This window comes from Solenopsis invicta, chromosome 15, assembly GCF_016802725.1.
Source record: "Solenopsis invicta isolate M01_SB chromosome 15, UNIL_Sinv_3.0, whole genome shotgun sequence".
Classification (NCBI taxonomy): Eukaryota; Metazoa; Arthropoda; class Insecta; order Hymenoptera; family Formicidae; genus Solenopsis; species Solenopsis invicta.
The window spans coordinates 427,274-446,089 of NC_052678.1; the positions used below are offsets into that span (position 1 = coordinate 427,274).

At 36.5% G+C, this 18,816-nt stretch overlaps 1 protein-coding gene across 4 annotated transcripts in view; it reads right to left on the reverse strand.

Moving 5' to 3' along the window:
- Nucleotides 1–18,816, reverse strand: part of LOC105201691 (nuclear pore complex protein Nup98-Nup96) — a 68,102-nt gene that overhangs the window by 6,619 nt on the left and 42,667 nt on the right. For 3 of the 4 annotated variants that reach the window (XM_039457862.1, XM_026139385.2, XM_026139384.2), the window contains exons 16-18: nt 3,681–5,988; nt 1,205–1,516; nt 25–122 (exon numbers count right to left, since the gene is read on the reverse strand). In XM_039457862.1, coding sequence (XP_039313796.1) covers nt 25–122; nt 1,205–1,516; nt 3,681–5,988 — 2,718 coding nt within the window. The remainder of the gene's footprint in view (nt 1–24; nt 123–1,204; nt 1,517–3,680; nt 5,989–18,816) is intronic. The other variant, XM_039457863.1, reaches the window with a different exon arrangement.

The window sequence follows — 18,816 nt, forward strand, 5'->3', positions numbered from 1 at the left end:
GAACAGGAAAGAAGAAATCGATACCATTTATTATAGCATCAGCCGCCAAATGCTCTATAATAATTTCATGAGCTTGGGTCCATTGTTCCGCCTGGATGTAGTACCAAGCTGCTTCGCCGTATCTAAAAAAAAGTGTCGAATGTTTCTAAACATATTCAGACTTTTATTCCGATTAACAAATGTAGTGATCATCCTTTGTAGATTTATACAAATATATTAAAAAAAAAAAATTTATATATATTTATATATACACACACACATAGGGTGCGCCTCTCAATCTGGTCGATGGAAGTATTAAATAACTTAGAGAATTTTCAACAGATTTCACAAAATCGTATTTTTTTATTAAATTTGATTCATTACAATTTATTTTAATTAGTTTCCAAAAACATCAATCAAATGTCCGTCTTTATTACTGAGACAAAAACAAGCTCTTTTTTCGGCATATTCCATTACATTTGCTAGCGTCTCAGGCGATATCGCTGCGATTTCGGCTCAGATGTTGTTTTTAAGCTCATCTATGGTCTTCGGCTTGTTGGCATAGACTTTACTCTTCAAGAATCCCTACAAAAAGAAGTCCGATGCAATCAAATCCAATCTTGGTGGCCAGTCAATATCACCTTTTGACATCACACGTCTTGAGAACTTCCGACGCAAATAGTCCATTGTTAAGCGCGCAATGTGACATGTCGCGCGATCTTGTTGAAATCAAAATTCTTTAAGAGCTTTTTCACGCATTTGTGGTAAAACAAAGTGTGTCAGCATCCACCAATAATGATTCCCATTGACAGTTTCATCAGCTCTGAAGAAAAATAGTCCAATGATGATTTTTGAGCAAACACCGGCTCAAACAGTCACTTTCTCATTGTGCAATGGGGTTCCATGAATAATATGAGAATTATCGGTGCCCCACATGCGACAGTTTTGTTTGTTGACAGCGCCAGAGAGCGTGAAATAAGCCTCGTCGGTCATCAGAATTCACTCCCAAAAATCCGGCTCAGCTTCAATGTAAAGCGAAACTATTTCGGCGCGTTCTTTCGGCGTATAACGATGGTTGACATTGTACTAAAATAACGTACACAAAACGTGTTGCACAACGCTGGTTAAAATCTGTCAAAGTTATTCAATACTTCCATCAACCAGATTGAAATGGCGCACCCTGTATATGTATATACGTTTATGTATATATTGTCAAAAAAAATACCTCTTATTAATGCTACTTTTGATGGCCTTAGCCTGATGAATCCAAACTGACGATATACCAAGCTCCTCCTTTAAGAACTGCTCGCGCTTCACGTATTCCGGGGTATCGTCTATTTCTATATGACGTAACAACAGATTTTGCACGGCAGTTCGACGTCTAGACGAATCTCGTAGATGCAACACCACAAAGATCGCCCAATGCCAAAGTCCATGCGCCTCCAGTTGAGTCGCAAAATTTATATGTGTTAACGCGGCAACATGGTCAGAAAGATGAGTGTAGCCCAATGCCACAAGTGTTTGTTGCATCAACCAGCTATCGAAAAGATATTACATATAAAAGAAATCAAACACTTTGAGCTATAAAAAATTTAAACTTTTAAAAGTATTTGTAAATATTAGATTTTTTGTCTTATTTTGTAGATATAAGTAATGCTCCCGACTCCTCACCGCGGCCATATTGAAGTTGTGACCTCAGAAGCGTGAAATTGCGTAAAATAACAAGTAATTTTGTCCAACATGCCATTTCTAAATAAAGCCAATTTGGATAAAACAGACTAATCAGATGGCTTTAAAACACTTGTAAAAAATGGTCAAGACTATCCTTTTTCTACCTAACAGTCAGTAAATAATCGTAAAAAGCATGTAAAGTAAAGCTATTCAACCAGGAAAACATACGATTAAAGTTTCCGACCGTGCCATTTTTATATAAAGACAATTTGGATAAAACAGGCTAATCAGATGGCTTTAAAACACTTGTAAAAATGGGTAAAAACTATCCTTTTTTCGCTTATCAGTCAGTAAATAGTCATAAAAAACACGTAAAATGATGCCTATTCAGACGGGAAAACACACAAATAGCTATTGAAAGGAGTAAAAAAATGTGCTTTTATGTATAAAATTTAAAGAAACTTTACTTGCAGTCCATTTTTACGAATTTGGTAAATACAAGACAAGTCATATTTTCACAATGAAACACATAATAACAAAATAACATGCACGACAACATCTTATCGTCAATATGTCACGTTTCACGTCTATTAGTTCTAATTTTGTCCACTACGGAATATCGTTACCGTTAACGCGGAGTTCTCGGCTGAGGAGTCAAGAGCCTTAAAGAATTGTGCATGTATTAAAATGTACTGAGTACATTTGGTAAATATTGAATGGTTTTAGAGAAAAAAATAAAAGTCCACTTTTTAAGAATCGATTCAAAATGTTCCATTCCTAAGGTACTTTGCACTTTATTTATATGAATATAAAATTTCAAAGTCACTCACAAAAGTTGAGAGGATGATGTATTAGTCCGTATTAATGTATACACAAAAAAAAGATTTATTCAAATAACAGTGACAAAAGTTGAAAAAAAATTTCAATTAACTTGTGTATACATACATACATACACACGCACACGCACGCGCACACACGCACGCACGCACGCACGCACGCACGCACGCACGCGCGCACGCGCGCACGCACGCACACATATATATATACATATATTCAGCGTAGTTACTAAATGCAATATAATTCAATTACAAGTATTAACTATAACTAGAATTAAAGTCTATATATAAATATACTGATCAATGAATAGATAAAAAATAATCAAGAATATAGAATTTATGTAAAATGTTAAATGTAAAATAAAATTAATTGCTTTCATAAAAATCAAGTGCTATGCTACAATGCGCTATAGATACTCTATCTTCAGATATAACTACAAAAAAAATAGTGTGGATACAAACCAAAATTAATTTTAGACATAAAAATAACTAGTACTTAAAAATGACGTTTGCAAAATTAACAGAAAAAAAAATTTAACAATTAACATGGATTAAAATCGTTATTTCTGGGATATTTAAACCGATTTATCTCGTAACCTAACGTAATAAATTAATTCTACGGCCAAATTCGGATTCAGCGTACAAAATTATATAAGAAACGACTTCTGTTTGTCATAACGCAAAAAAAAAGTTAAAATGTTACGAACCTATATAATAAGCAATAAAATTTTTAAATTTTTATTTATTCTAAAATTCACACATTATCATACTATAATGTGAATAAAAATCAAAATAGAAACACTTAAAACATAAATAGGTCGTATATCACAAACATAAATAATTCTTTTTACCAAAATATTTTATTATGTATGAATTTGCGCATTTTAAAGTTTTGATGCGTAAATTAATCAAGTAAATTCAATCACATTTTAAAATTGTGGAACATATAATAAATAATATGTTAAAGATTGAATTCATAAAGCATCATATTGTGAATTCAATTCTGTCTTTTATCTACTAACAAGAATATCTGGATAGTTTTGAATTCGTTTTATGATAATTTTGACTTGTCTAAAAATAGATGAAACACACGCACACACAATATATGTATAATTTGTATGTGTGTGTGCGCGCGCGCGTTTATTTAAAAAACTGTGTAATCATACTGATTTATAAAAAATCCAAACAAGTTACCTCAATCTGTAATCTAAGGGATTAGCGGTGTACGACAACGGATTCAGAAGCTCGCCCAGATCGTGATTTCCAGTGCAGTACAACTTCAAGAGATGAAAGCAGAGATCATATATCCGCTTGCCGTTACTCAACTCGGCGTCGTAATCATTCTCTCTGTACTCAGGTTCAGGCATCGCAGTGTACATTTGGGCTTCCGTCGTGTTGAACGATGCCTCGTAGAGGTCCAAGGCATCAGTAATCGAACAGGTCGGCGGCGATAGGTACCACAGATGGATAGCGAAGGCGCGCTTCCAGTCCAGATCCTCACACACGTTGATGGTACCGTGCTTACTAGAGATAAGCGGCTCGCCCGCTACTAGCATAAACAGTTTCAAACGATCAATTGTGAGATTTTCATCTACGTCGGTCTCCTGCCACAGTGCAAGCTGCTGCTTGATCAACTTTTTCACCATTGCGCCACTTCGCAGTTGCGCCATCAGCAACGCCAAACAATGGTCCCCGGCCTTCCGCGCTTCCTGGCAGGCATCTTCTAACTTGCAAGCAGAGAGTAGCGACAGTATCGTCTTCTCATGGGAACTCTTTGCTTCACTGTCAATGCTTTTGATTTCCCGTTCAACCGATCTCTGTACTACATTCCTTAGCCACCCGCCCACGGCCTCCCTTCTCATCATGACGTTGTAGTGTTCCTCGTTAGCATTATTAACTGTGTCTTGACTGGCGTAATTTCCCCAGAGCGCCACGCACAGAGTCCACACGATACTCGCGTATTGACGGAACGATCTCTCGTTGGCACCGCTACCTTGTATCTGCTCGTCGTTGGTGTCCTCACTTGGTCTTTGCTCTTTTTCTGCGAAATCTTGCGCCAGCGTACAATGCAACTGCAATGCCTCGTTCGCATTGTCAGTCGCCACATTAAATGTAGGACAGTCCTCTTCGTGACCTATCACGCAATGATCTAGCTGGATTCTCAGGTGACGTTCTATACTGTCCCTAAACGTTTTTGCGTCGTATTCATCACCGCCTAAAATCTGCAGGCGTTGAACGATCACCGTCGACGAGACGTCGTCAACAGGACGACCAGAGACATAGCGACTTAAATGACTAAATGCACTCCGTAGCTGCATTTTAGTCGCTTGCTCCTGCGTGCTCAGTGACAACAGCGTCAGTCCAGCGCCCCAACTGGGTCGAAACGTCCGACCCATATATACACCGGCGTCAGCAACGCAGCGAAATCGCAACCTATTCAACCTGGACTCCTTAAGCGGCACAACTTCATAATGATACTTCAGCACGCTCGTGATCGGCGTAACTACACACGGCGAAACAATCTTTTCGATGATCAACTGTTTATCTTGCGCGCCGATACGAGGCAGATGCGATCTTCTAGATGCGCAAAGCGCCAGATTCTCCGGGAGTGGCGTAGAAAACGTTTCATTCACGAGAGTCGCGCATAACGTCGTAGCGTTGTATGGAGCTTCTTGATCGCTCTTGGCCTCCGTAACGTCCGAGAAGTAGCGTATTAGGGTTTTCTGCACGGAGGGAAATATGCCATTGCTCGTTTCTTCTTCATTTATGTCTTCATCGTTTGCATCAAAGAAGCTGGCCTTCATGAGCTGCAACTTGTGGCTATCAGTACCAGCGACTCGAGCATTATCACCAACTGGACTGACAGTTATCCGTTTCTCGTAACTATAATCCCCGCGAATAAAATCAGAACGACCAAACGAGGTCTCCCCAATCGGACTGATAATCATTCCTCGCTCATCGTAACTGCGATCATTGTAAGCAAAACGGATGATTGGAGTCTTTCCTAAAAAATCCTCAACTGCACTTGGTTGCTTGCTGTTTCCAATCTTCGTACCGTCAAGCGTTCCGTTGATGGCCATTCCATTAATCGCCTCCTTATTCATCCCCGCGGATGGATCAATGGACTTACCCACGCCTTTTTGCACGGGCGCGGGAAATCCCTTCAGTTTCTTCGCTTCCGAAGTCGACGAGATTTGATTGTCATCCTCGTCTGAATCGCTGAGACCATACTTGGAAAAGTGGTCAACTTTAAAAACCCACGAACCAGTCTCTGGTCGATACTCGAGGAAGCGGGTGTCATGCTTCGCGGACACTCGGCGCAATTTTCCTTCATAGTTCATCGCAGCAAGTCGCTGTGGATCCGTAATCGGCTCATGCAGTGACTTGTCATGCGGCCACACTTTGTCCAGGGTGACCTGCGCTCTTCGATTCAGACCTTGTCCCACTGGTGGCTTTTTTTCATCGTCGGGATAGATGATTACCTCCTTATGACGAAAGTGAACTGCAATGGTAAATGTAACATCGTCAATACGGAAAAGTCTCAAACGTTAATATTAAATTAAAACTAATAGAAGAGAAAATAGTATTATAAATCGTGTAAATATTATGAGCAATTCGTATTATCTTCATTCTTAAGTGATAAATTACTAGTAATTACTTATGAATCATTTGTTTAGTAGCCTGTCGTTATGTAGTAACGCTAATCAATACACAATTATTACAAATTATAAGGCATTTTTATTTATTTCAAAACTTTTTTAAGGTACATTTTATTAAAACATTTAATCGTATATACTTCTTCATTTTAAACTTTACTCATATTATCATATAAATATAATAGTACTGGACAAAATAAATCATACATCACATTGTGATTTGATTTTCTGTTTTCGAGATAGAGGAAGATGGGGCAAGACAAAATTACGGAGTCAAACAAAATATCCCCTATATCGCGTGATTCAAATACTGGAATCACAATCAAACATACGCGTTAGATGTGATCTCTCAGTCATTGAAAGTTACTCATGAGTCTACAAAGTAAGCAGCTACGTTATTGAATTAAATCGCAATTTATAATTGATAATTCTTGGAATAATCGCGAGAATATATAATCTAAAGAAACACCATGCCCAGAAATAACTTAATAAACAAACACTTTCGCTACTGTCGTAGGCTTAACACTATTCAAAGAAAAAGCTTCCACTTTGTGAAACAATAACAAGAAGATATTTGTTTCCTGACGAAGAAGTAAAGGATCAAGAATATCCATTTGCAATCTTTTAAAAGGTGCTCCGACATTATAAATTTGTAAGAAAGAACTTTCTTTATCAAATACAAGGGTGAGTCAAAAATTATCCGGACTTTCCTAATAAAACACTTTGTCGATTATCGTACCGCCTTCCGCAAATACTTGTTTACAGTTGATACTACTGTGGTAATGTGTACCTCAGTTGACATTGATCGCACCAGTGTTAAGCCGGCAGTGGCAGTGTAAACATGTCCACTCTACTAGCAGTTTGCACCAAAGACGAACAAAGGGCAGTGATATGATTTCTTTGATCAGAAGGAGTAAAAGGGGCTGAAATTCATCGTAGACTTTCACCACAATACGGGGACAGTACATTGTCCTGGACAAGTGTTTTCGAGTGGATTGAGAAGTTTTAAAGTGGCCGAACAATTGTGACGCAAGAACAAGGAGCAGAGCGTCCGTCACGGATGAAAAAATTGAGCAAGCACGATTGATGGTTTTGACAAATAGGCGAGTTACTATCGATAACGTAGCGCCTACTTTGAACATCAATCATGCTTCTGCCAAAGAAATCATATTACTACCCTTTGTTCGTTTTTGATGCAAACTGCTAGCGGAACGAACATGTTTACGCTGCCACTGCCGGCTCAACACTGTTGCGATCAAGATCGAGTGAAGCACATATCACCACAGTAGTACCAACTGTAAGCATGCATTCGCGGAAAGAGGTACGACAACCGACAAAGTGTTTTATTACAAAAGTCCGGTAATTTTTAACTCACTCTCGTAAATCCTTCTTCGCTATACAAAGTTTACAGATTCTGCACTATTCTTCCACATCTTTTTTACACGTAGCCCAATAAAAACCCAATAAAAGCGCTTTCGAATCTTCTCCAACGTCTCTGAAATATCTTTCAAAAGAAGAATCATGAGCTTTTTCCAAGATTCAGTTAATTTGATTTTTGAGAACAATAAGCTGTAATAAATCAGTTTTTAAATTTGGAGCGTCCCATCTCTCATATAAAATCTCAAACAATCAATGCATCCTAATGCAACCAATAAATCTTTGAAGAAATTTCTTTAGCAGTAATCTCTTCCCAAAAAGGTCGTCTATCTACTTCTTTTCCTTGAAGAAATAGTAAAATTTTCTGATTTAACTATTTTTTGCGCCAGTCTTCAGAAAAATTTTCTTTAAATTCTATGCAACCAATAAAATCTTCCTCGTTCAAAATATTCTGCACTTCTATTCTGAAGTAAAATCTACAATCCACTTCTATACAAGATCTAGAAAGTCCATCGATACTACGATAACTAATTTCAAAATCATATTGCTGAAGGTTCTGACCATTGTGTCAATTGTCCTTCTAATTCTTTAAAAAACAATCACTCAAGCATAGTCTGTATAAATTAAAAAAGGTTATACATATAAATAACAATGAAAATGCTTTATTACTTCAACCATCGCTAAAATAACTCCTTCCGAGTCACAGATTAAGAGTCCTCTTAATTTTGCTTAAAGAAGGATTAAAATAAGCGATAACTTTCATAGTACTTTTTTGTATTTGAGACAAAACTGCACCAATCCCGTGATCGGACTATCCGTATCTAATATAACATTCAAAAACTTTCCAAAAAAAAAAGAAAGACAAGAGTTGTCGCTAAAACCTGTTTTAATTTCAAATAAGCTTCTTAACACTGTTTAAACCCAAATTCAATTGAGTTTCAGTTAAAACAAACAACGGTTTAGCAATTAAAGAAAAACGTGTCATAAATTTTCTATAATAAGAACAAAATCCAGAAAGTTCCGAAGCTTTCATGAATTTTCTATAAGAATAAACTCCTAAAAAGCTCCAAACCAGTTTTTTATTCTAAGGAACATACCACCCCATAACAGTAGTAATTTTTTCAGATCAGTCAAAATGACCCTAGAAGAAACATGCCCTAAATATTTAACTTGTCTTCCAAAAGGATTACACTTCTTGAGATTAATAGTCAAATTTGCTTAACAAAATTTCCTTAAATTGTCTACCAAAAAAATTTTCCTTAATTTGTCTACCATCACTTCAAAAGTTTTAGCATAAACAGTCACGTCATCCAAATAAATTAAACAGATTTTTTTAAATAAATTGCTAAAGCTCTTGCTCTATTAACTGTTCAAAATTGGCTGCAGCGTTACATAATCTAGAGAACATAACAATAAACTGTCAAAATCCATTTCCTATAAAAATGTGGTTTTCTCTCTATTCTCAGATGTTTTCAACTGCCAAAAATTATTTTTTAAATCTAATGTTGAAAATCAAGCATTACTAGAAAACTGGTCCAAAAGATCTATTCTAAGCAATAAAAAAAAATTTTTTAGTAACAGTGTTAAGCTTTCAATAATCGGAATTTTAATAAACTACTTTTCTTCCTAATCATACTGCTGGAGAAACCAAAAGACTAAAACTCCTCAATAGCTTATTAATTTTTCATCTCTTGAATAATTTCAACTTCCGCATGCAAACAAAGAAAAATTCTTCTAGGAACTTGTTTAATAGAATAAAAATAATTTCAATTGAAGAACATCACACTTTCACAGTCACTATTAATACAGAAAAAATATCCTGAAATTCACTAAACAGATCAACAAAAATTTCTTTCTGAAACAAAGTCATTTCTTATAAATTCCAAAAAAATAACTTTCCGCCTAGTCAGTAAATAATCATAAAAAGCACTTAAAGTAAAGCCTATTTAAACAAAAAAACCATACAAATAAAAGTAAAAAAAAATTTCAAGACTTTACTTGCAGTCCATTTTTACAAATTTGATAAATACGAAACAAGTCACATTTTCACAAAAAAAGCACATAATAACAAAATGACATGCATGACAAAATTTCATCGTCAATCTGTCATGTTTCAGGCCTACTAGTTCTAATTTTGTCCGCAATGGTACGTCGCCATCGTCAATGCGGAGTTCTCGGCTGAGACGTTAACAGCCTTAAGGCCGTCCAAAATGTTCCTGAGCTTCAAGTTCGAACTCACTTTGCCTGAATCGGGCATATCACTTTATCAGTAACTGCAGATGTTTTGTAAACATTTCATATCTTTTCGGCTGCTTAAGTAGTGTTTTTTCTTCCAAGAAAAAAAGCATGATACAGAGTGATTCAAAATAACCTGGTCCCGAAGCTGGCATATTCGTAATCGAATCCTGAGACGATTTTTCCTTTTGCAAAAATTTGTCCGGAGCTTAGTTTTCAAGTTACAATAAGAATTAGTTAGCGTATGACGGGTTACAAGTGGCAGACAGGGGCGGCGCGACTCACTGTTACACGCGGGTGTTTCCATGGGGCACCTCCTGTGCTCAAATGACTGACAAAAGTACATGGACAGCACATTTCTATTTAAACTTTCTTTCTCTCTCTCTCTCTCTCTCTCTCTCTCTCTCTCTCTCTCTCTGTCACTTTAATTATGCTACATTTAACTTGTCAAATTTCGATCTGTCATCCGGCCGTCAAATATCGGGATGACCGTAAAATCTTCAAGTAAGTTTACATTATTATAATAAATGTACGCCCGAGAATAATAAAATTTAATGCAAATTAGATTACTTAAATGTGCACTTGCAAGTTAAAAGTAGCACTTTTAAAACGCACAAAAAGGAAAGGAGAGAGAGAGAGAGAGAGAGAGAGAGACGGGGGAGAAGGGGGCTTTAAACAAGTTTAAGCACGTTCACTCACGCACACGGCAATCAGCTTATTGTTTCCACGATGCGACAGTTCAATTTAAATTTGTCCTTTATCCATATCTATCCCTCGAAGTTGTTTCATATTTTACCACATTTACACTATTTACTCTGCACTTGATCGATAAACGCGGAACTACGCGACGAACCGATCGATCAACTTTATTAATTACTACTCTAATCACTACAATCATTCGATGCGTTAAAATTACTCGAAGAAACACGTGTTTACGTTACGATCACACAACACGTGTTCACTCGACGATATAAAGCAGTCGACTGGATGTTATTGGTTATGTTGTTATAAGAGTGTCGAACGATTGGTTAAAGCCATAAGTCAAAACGCGGCAATTTAAAATAAAAATATTGGTTAATACAATTTACATCAATACAATTTATTAGAAAAATGTTGCAAATGCATGTTTATCAATATTTGTTAAAAATTGTATGATAGTGACTTTATCAAGATAATTATTATTCATTCTAAATATTCAAGAAATAATTTTATCAAAATCAATTTTTTCTAAACATTTTTTTTTATTTCTTATTTTTGAATATTTGCGAAAACTGTGAAAATATTGCTCGAAATAAAATATTTGGTTGCCCTGAAAAGGGCAGATTATCCGTTGCTGCAAGGAGATTTCAAGAATTATATCCTTGAAGTTTTTTTTATAATAAATATTCTAAATAATTATCTTGGTAAAATCACTTACAATTTTTAACAAGTAATAATAAACATGCATTTGTCACATTTTTCTAATAAATTGTATTGATGTAAATCGTATTAATCAATATTTTCATTTTGAATTACCGCGTTTTGACTTATGGCTTTAACCAATCGTTCGACACTCTTATAACAACATAACTAATAACATTCAGTCGACTGCTTCATATCGTCGAGTGAACACGTGTTGTGTGATCGTAACGTAAATATGTGTTTCTTCGAGTAATTTTAACGCATCAAATGATTGTAGTGTTTACAGTAGTGATTAATAGTAATTAATAAAGTCGATCGATCGGTTCGTCGCGTAGTTCCGCGATTATCAATCAAATGCAGAGTAAATAGTGTAAATGTGGTGAACTATGAAACAACTTCGAGGGATAGATCTGGATAAAGGACAAATTTAAATTGAACTGTCGCATCGTGGAAACAATAAGCTGATCGCCGTGTGCGTAAGTAAACGTGCTTAAACTTGTTCAAAGCCCCCCCCGTCTCGCTCTCTCTCTTCTTTCTATCCCTTTTTGTGCGTTTTAAAAGTGCTACTTTTAACTTGCAAGTGCACATTTAAGTAATCTAATTTGCATTAATTTTTATTATTCGCGGGCGTACATTTATTATAATAATGTAAACTTACTTGAAGATTTCACGGTTATCCCGATATTTGACGGCCGGATGACAGATCGAAATTTGACAAGTTAAATGTAGCATAATTAAAGTGACAGAGAGAGAGAGAGAGAGAGAGAGAGAGAGAGAGAAAGTTTAAATAGGAATGTGCTGTCCATGTACATTTGTCAGTCATTTGAGCGCAGGAGGTGCCCCACGGAAACACCCACGTGTAACAATGAGTCGCGCCGCCCCTGTCTACCACTTGTACCTGACCCGTCATACGCTAACTAATTCTTATTGTAACTTGAAAACTAAGCTCCGGACAAATTTTTGCAAAAGGAAAAATCGTCTCAGAATTCGATTACGAATATGCCAGCTTCGGGACCAGGTTATTTTGAATCACTCTGTATACCGAAAATGCTTGTCTTGTTCCTCCATTTTATTTTGCACCAAACTCACTAAATGAATTACTAAATTGAAAAAACTGTACACTAAAATACGAGGTGTGATCAAAAAGTAAGGTGACTTTTTGAATTTCGCGCGCTCTGTACACTCTAATTTCAAAATTTTTTTTTGTGTTGGTACACTCGTCACGATCATATGTTCACAGTTTTGACTATATAGCATGTGTTGTTTTTATGTGAGAGGCTTAAAGGTTAGACTCGTGTTTGCGTGCTCAGCGATTTTTTGCTGTTGAAAATAATGGAGCAGAGAGTTTGTATTAATTTTTGTGTAAAAAATGGTATTAAGTGTTCAAAAACTATTGAAATGTTGATATTGGCGTACGGTGAGTCAACTTTAAGCAAAAAAAAATGTTTATAAATGGTATAAGTTATTCCAAGAGGACCGAGAAAATGTTAACGATGAACCTCGCTCTGGACGCCCCAGCACGTCAAAAACCGACAAAAATGTTCAGGAAGTGAAAGAAATTGTGTTGAAAAATCGTCGAATCACGATTAGAGAAATAGCTGATGATCTTAACATATCGTTTGGCTCATGCCAATCAATTTTAACGGATGTTTTGGGTATGACAAGTGTGTCAGCGAAATTCGTTCCAAAACTGCTTAATTTTGATCAGAAGCAGCGTCGCATGAACATCGCCCAAGACATGTTGAACGACGTCAATGATGATCCTGATCTGCTCAAAAGGGTTGTAACTGGTGACGAAACATGGGTATATGGTTATGACGTCGAAACCAAAGCCCAATCATCCCAGTGGAAGAGCCCAGACCAGGAGAGCCAAGACCAAAAAAGGCACGCCAAGTTCGTTCGAATGTCAAGGTTTTACTCACAGTTTTATTTGATTACCATGGCGTTGTGCATCAAGAATTCCTACCACAAGGTCGTACGGTAAACAAGGAGTATTACCTTGAGGTTATGCGGCGTTTGCGTGAATCAATAAGAAAAAAACGTCCGAAAGTGTGGAAAGAAAATTCATGGATTCTGCACCATGATAATGCACCTGCGCATACGTCGTTACTACTGAGTACTTTTTTGGCCAAAAACAACACTATCATCATGCCTCAGCCACCGTATTCACCAGACTTGGCCCCCTGCGACTTTTTCCTCTTCCCAAAATTGAAAAGGCCTATGAAAGGACGAAGATTTGCGACGATTGAGGAGATTAAGGCTGCATCGCTGGAGGAGCTCAAGGCAATACCCAAAAGTGCATTTCAGAAATGTTTTGACAACTGGAAAAAGCGCTGGCACAAATGCATTGTATCAGAGGAGGATTATTTTGAAGGGGATACCATAATTTTGGATGAATAAATGAATATTTTTTTATAAAAATAAAAAGTCACCTTACTTTTTGATCACACCTCGTATAGCCACAATACAACTCTACAATACAACCAATGTTAACAATACTCTTTCACCTAATTTTTCGCTTCTCCCTAGGCTCTAAAGTGAGCACGCCAAAATCCAAACAAACTTATGTAACAATCCATTAAAAATATCGGCCACGTACATTTAAAAAAAAATTTTCTTAATTGAATTCTAATCAAAGTTCTAAATTTAATTGGAACTCCTCCCCTGTAGGGCAACTCAATATTATCTAAGAAAAACAATGACTCCTACCTCCTAACAAACCAATATTAAAAAGAGATACATCAAAACCAGTGTTGAATTTAAAAGAACAATCCTTATCGTTTATTTGCCACAAAAACCAAAAAAATCTTTTTTTACAAATTCGCTTTTATTCGCTAATGTTGGGGCATTCTGCTCAATTTAATCGGAGCCGTTTCAATAAGCTCGACCAAACCTAGTTTTCCTTGCGCTTGAGTGTTCACTGGGCACTCAAAACAAAAATGCCCCTTCTTACTACACTGCCATCACTCCTTTTCAGTCTTTCCCCACACCTCCCATCAAACTGCGAACCCAAATTTCCACCTGCTTCCCCTTCTTTCCAAGGATAGTGTTATACCGCTGCACTTTCGCTTCTCAGTTTGGTGATGTCGGCCGAGCTTCAGTTAGCTAGCCGCGTATAATCGATATTAGATATAATAAGAATAAAAAACAGTAATATTACATAATTAAATTAAAAATCAATTTTAATAATATCGATGTTAACTTGCATCTCTAAAATCTCCTCGAAGAAAGTGTAAAATCTTTTGGAAAAAATCGAGGGGAAATTCACAGCCGGCATTGGTGTACAAAATTTCGGCAGTGGACTGCCGAAAAAAGTAAGCAGTGACCTATAATATTGACGGCATTGTCGTCAGTGGTTGGGGAGTGGTGAGCTCACTTCAGAGTCGGTTTTTCGATCATGGGGTTGAGCACAAAAATTTTTGAATACTTCGGGAAAGCTTTAGAATTCTTGGGCAGGCATTGGCGTATGATAATGGGCACGCGGTAGTGTTCATAATTGCATGGCATTGCCTTAATTTTAATATAGGATTGACGGCATTGTAGGCATTGACTAACAATAAGCATTGTCGGCAGTGTACAAAAATGTCGGCAGTGTTTTACAGCAATGCCAAAAATCGGCATTGGTGTACAAAATTTTGGGTTGTGAATTCCCCCTCGGAAAAAATATTATCTCAGCCAAGATTCGAACTTGAATCTTACTACTATCCTGGTTAGGTTCTTTAACGGACGAGTTGTTGTCTGGCTTTGTGCCATAGCACATATATTTTTGTGCTACAAACCGTTCGTCTTTGTAATTTCCAAGTAATAAAAGTTGTTCTTATAAAAGAGTTCTTTCTTTCATAGATAGTAAGAGTCGGGAAAGCATGTGTACCAAGAGTATACGCGAGTGCCGCGAGTGTAACATTTTTATTCGTACATACACATTTCAAATTATGCAAAATTATTCAATAGCATAGCATTTTGTGAATGTGGATATAGAACTATCACAAGATTTATGTACATATCAAAATAATTCTTTAATAAATCGATTATCACTCTACAGAGCTACGTTCAGAAGATGTCTTCATTAGAGACATTACTGTATCCTTACTTAACATTAAACAACAAGGATAAAATTCTAAATCAAAAAAATTAAAAATATATAACATAATATGATATAGATTGAAAATCGTAATTTGTATACAACACATTAAATAAAAGGTAAACCAAAACATGTAATAACAAGATCTTGATGTTCAAATGAATTTTAGCTCTTGAAAATAAACCAAAACAGGAATATTACGTAATTAAATTAAAAATCAATTTTAATAATATTGATGCTAACTTGCATCTCTAAAATCCCCTCGAAGACAACGTAAAATCTTTTGCGGAAAATATTATCTCAGCCAGGATTCAAACTTGGATCTCACTACCATCTTAGTTAGTTTGACCACCGAGGCACTACCTCGAACCAAACTGCTAGTGAAGTAACAAGAGAAACTGCCTGTGACTACACATGTGCAACAAATACTGCAAGATAAACGGTTAAAGTGGTAAAAAAAAGTCGTTAAAGTCACCTTTTATGTAAAATCATAAAACAACAAAATTAGATTTTGCTCGAAATCACATAACCTAGCATGAAGATTGAAAAAGTGTTACATTTTCTAACAAAAAAAATTTAACCTTGAAGGACCTGACAATTTTAAATATAACTCGTACGATTTACGAACTAATAAAGGAGTAGCCTTTTAAGGCTCCTAAGTACTCGCCGCGGCCATATCGAAGTCGTGACGTCAGAAGCGAGAAATTGCGTGAAATGATACGTAATTTTGTCCGACGTGCCATTTGTAAATAAAGCTAATTTGGATAAAACAGACCAAGCATATGGCTTTAAAACACTTCTAAATATCGGTCACGACTATCCTTTTTCCGCCTAACAGTCAGTAAATAGTCGTAAAAAGCATGTAAGTGCAGCTATTGAAATAGGAAAACACACGGTCACGTAATTTTGTCCGACGTGCCATTTCTAAATAAAGCTAATTTGGATAAAACAAACTAATCAGATGACTTTAAAACACTTCTAAATATCGGTCACGACTATCCTTTTTTCACCTAGCAGTCAGTAAATAGTCGTAAAAAGCACGTAAAGTGACGCCTATTTAGGATAGCTATTGAAAGAAGTGAAAAATGTTCTTTTATATATAAAATTCAAAGAAACTTTACTCGCGGTCCATTTTTACGAATTTGGTAAATACAAGACAAGTCATATTTTGACAATAAAACACATAATAACAAACTGACATGCACGACAACATCTCATCGTCAATCTTCACGTTTCACATGTATTAGTTCTAATTTTGTGACTTTCGGTTGGATAGCGTTAGAAGGTAAACGAGTGTCCAACAGGCAAAAATAAAATAGCAGATTAGTGCAACTGTAGAGGGAAGAAAAGGAAAAAGCGGGAGAAGAAGGAAGATAGTGAAGGAGAAAAGCCGAGGCTGTGAAGGGAACAAAAAGATAGGAAGGATTAAAACACACAGAAGGATCCAAAATCTGAACGAAAGTTTAAGTTAGGAAACTGTGAAAAGAGAAGAAAGCGAGGCGAGATAAGTAAGAACAAATAGGTCACAGAGAGAAGAAACAGATGGCGCCACCGGAAAGACCGGCAGGAGATAAGGCAAAAGGGGAATGCAACAGCATAGAAAAGTACGTAGCAGGTGGAGAAGAGACAATAATAACTGCACTGAAAAAGATAGGAAGAGATTGAGCAAAATATTAGTAAAAAAATGGAAAGAATGATGGAACAACTCGATCAGGTAAGAAAAGAATGAGAAGAAGAAAAGCAGACAAGAGAAGAGGAAAGAAGGAAAGAAAAAGAAGAATGGAAGGAAGAGAAGAAGAATCTAGAGAGGAGAATAGAGAACCTAGAATGGGAAAAAGAAAAAAAAGATAGAGAAACGGAAAAACAATATAATAATGAGAGGAGTAAACAAATGGAAGGAAAATAAAATTGAACAAGAGACAAAGGAGTTCATAAAAAAGAACCTGAAAATAGAGGTGGACATAATCAAAGCATACAAAGTGCAGTCCAGAGGAGACAAGTGTACGGTAGTGGCAGAAGTAAGAACCTGGGAGCAAAAGAGAGAGATAATGGTCGAAAAGAAAGAGTTAAGAGCAGGAGTCTTTATAGACAACGATCTAACGAGGATGGAAAAGGAAATGCAGAACAAACTGAGGGAGAAAGCGAAAGAAGAAAGAAAAAAAGGAAACAAGGTCAAGGTAGGATACGGAAAGATTATGATAGAAGACAGATGGTATCGATGGAACACAAGAGAGAAAAAACTAAAGGAAGAGAAAAGAAGAGGAGGAGAAGAATAAGATACAAGCGGCGGGGATGGAAAAAGGAAGAGGGGGGGGTTAAAAATTTGCTTTTGGAATGTGGCGGGACTAGCTAACAGGTGTGAGGAGGCATGGGAATATTTAGAAGAATTTGATATACTAGGTCTAACAGAAACGTGGATAGATAAGGAAGGATGGAAGAAGATAGAGAACAAAGTCTCAAAAAAATACATCTGGAAATGCATACCGGTAAAAAAGAAACATACAAAAGAAAGAGCAAAAGGCGGGATCGTGAAGGCAGTAAGAAAAAGTCTAGAACAAGTGGAAATCAAAGAGATAAACGGAGAAATGGCAGAGGCTAAGCTGAAATACAATGGAAACAGTTAGAGGATCGTTACGCTTTATAGAGAGATAGAAGAAACGGTAGAAACCCTAACGGAGCAGATACCAGAAGAAGAAGAAAACTACTTACTGATATGAGATTTCAACGCAAGAACAGGTAACAAAGGAGGCCCGATAGAAGGAGGAGAGAAAAGTGAAATCAGACGGTCCATAGACAAAGTAAGTAACAGAGAAAAAAGGATATTACTAAACAAAATAGAAGAAAGAGGCTGGACAATCTTAAATGGAAGCTTCGACGAGAATGGAGGATGGACATACATAGGAGGGTCAGGTATGTCGGTCATAGACTATATAATAGAAAATGATAAAGCGGTAGGAGAAGTAAAATCGATAAAAGAAGGAGACAGAACAGAGTCAGATCACATTCCATTAGAAGCGGAGGTAATATGAGCACAAACAAAGAAGGAAAAAGGCAGAAACAAGACAAAAGAAATAGAGAAAAGTGTCTGGTCAGAAAAAGGAATAGAAAACTACAGAGAAAATTGCAAAGACTGGGCGAGCACACGGAACGAGACGAAAGATATATGGAGAGAGATAAGAGACAAAGTAAAGCAATCTATAACAAAACAGAGAAAGAAGATTAAACTCTGGAAAATAGGAGAAAGAGAGTGGTACAATAAAGAATGGAAAAAAAAGAAAAAAGAATTAAGAAAAACTCTGAGAAACCTAAAGAAGGGAAGAATCGAAGATTATATAAGGAGGAAGGAATACAAAGAATGGTGCAAAGAGCAGAAGAAGAGACACGAACAAGCAGAAGAAGAGAAAATACGAAAGATAAAAAGTGAGAAAGAGGCGTGGAAATACATTAATAAATACGGAAAGAGGAGAAAGGAGAGGATAAGCGACGATATAAAGATGGACGAATGGAGAGAGTACTTCATTGGATTACTCGGGGAAACACAGAGAAAAATAAAACTAGAAAAAAGCGAACAGGAAAAGGA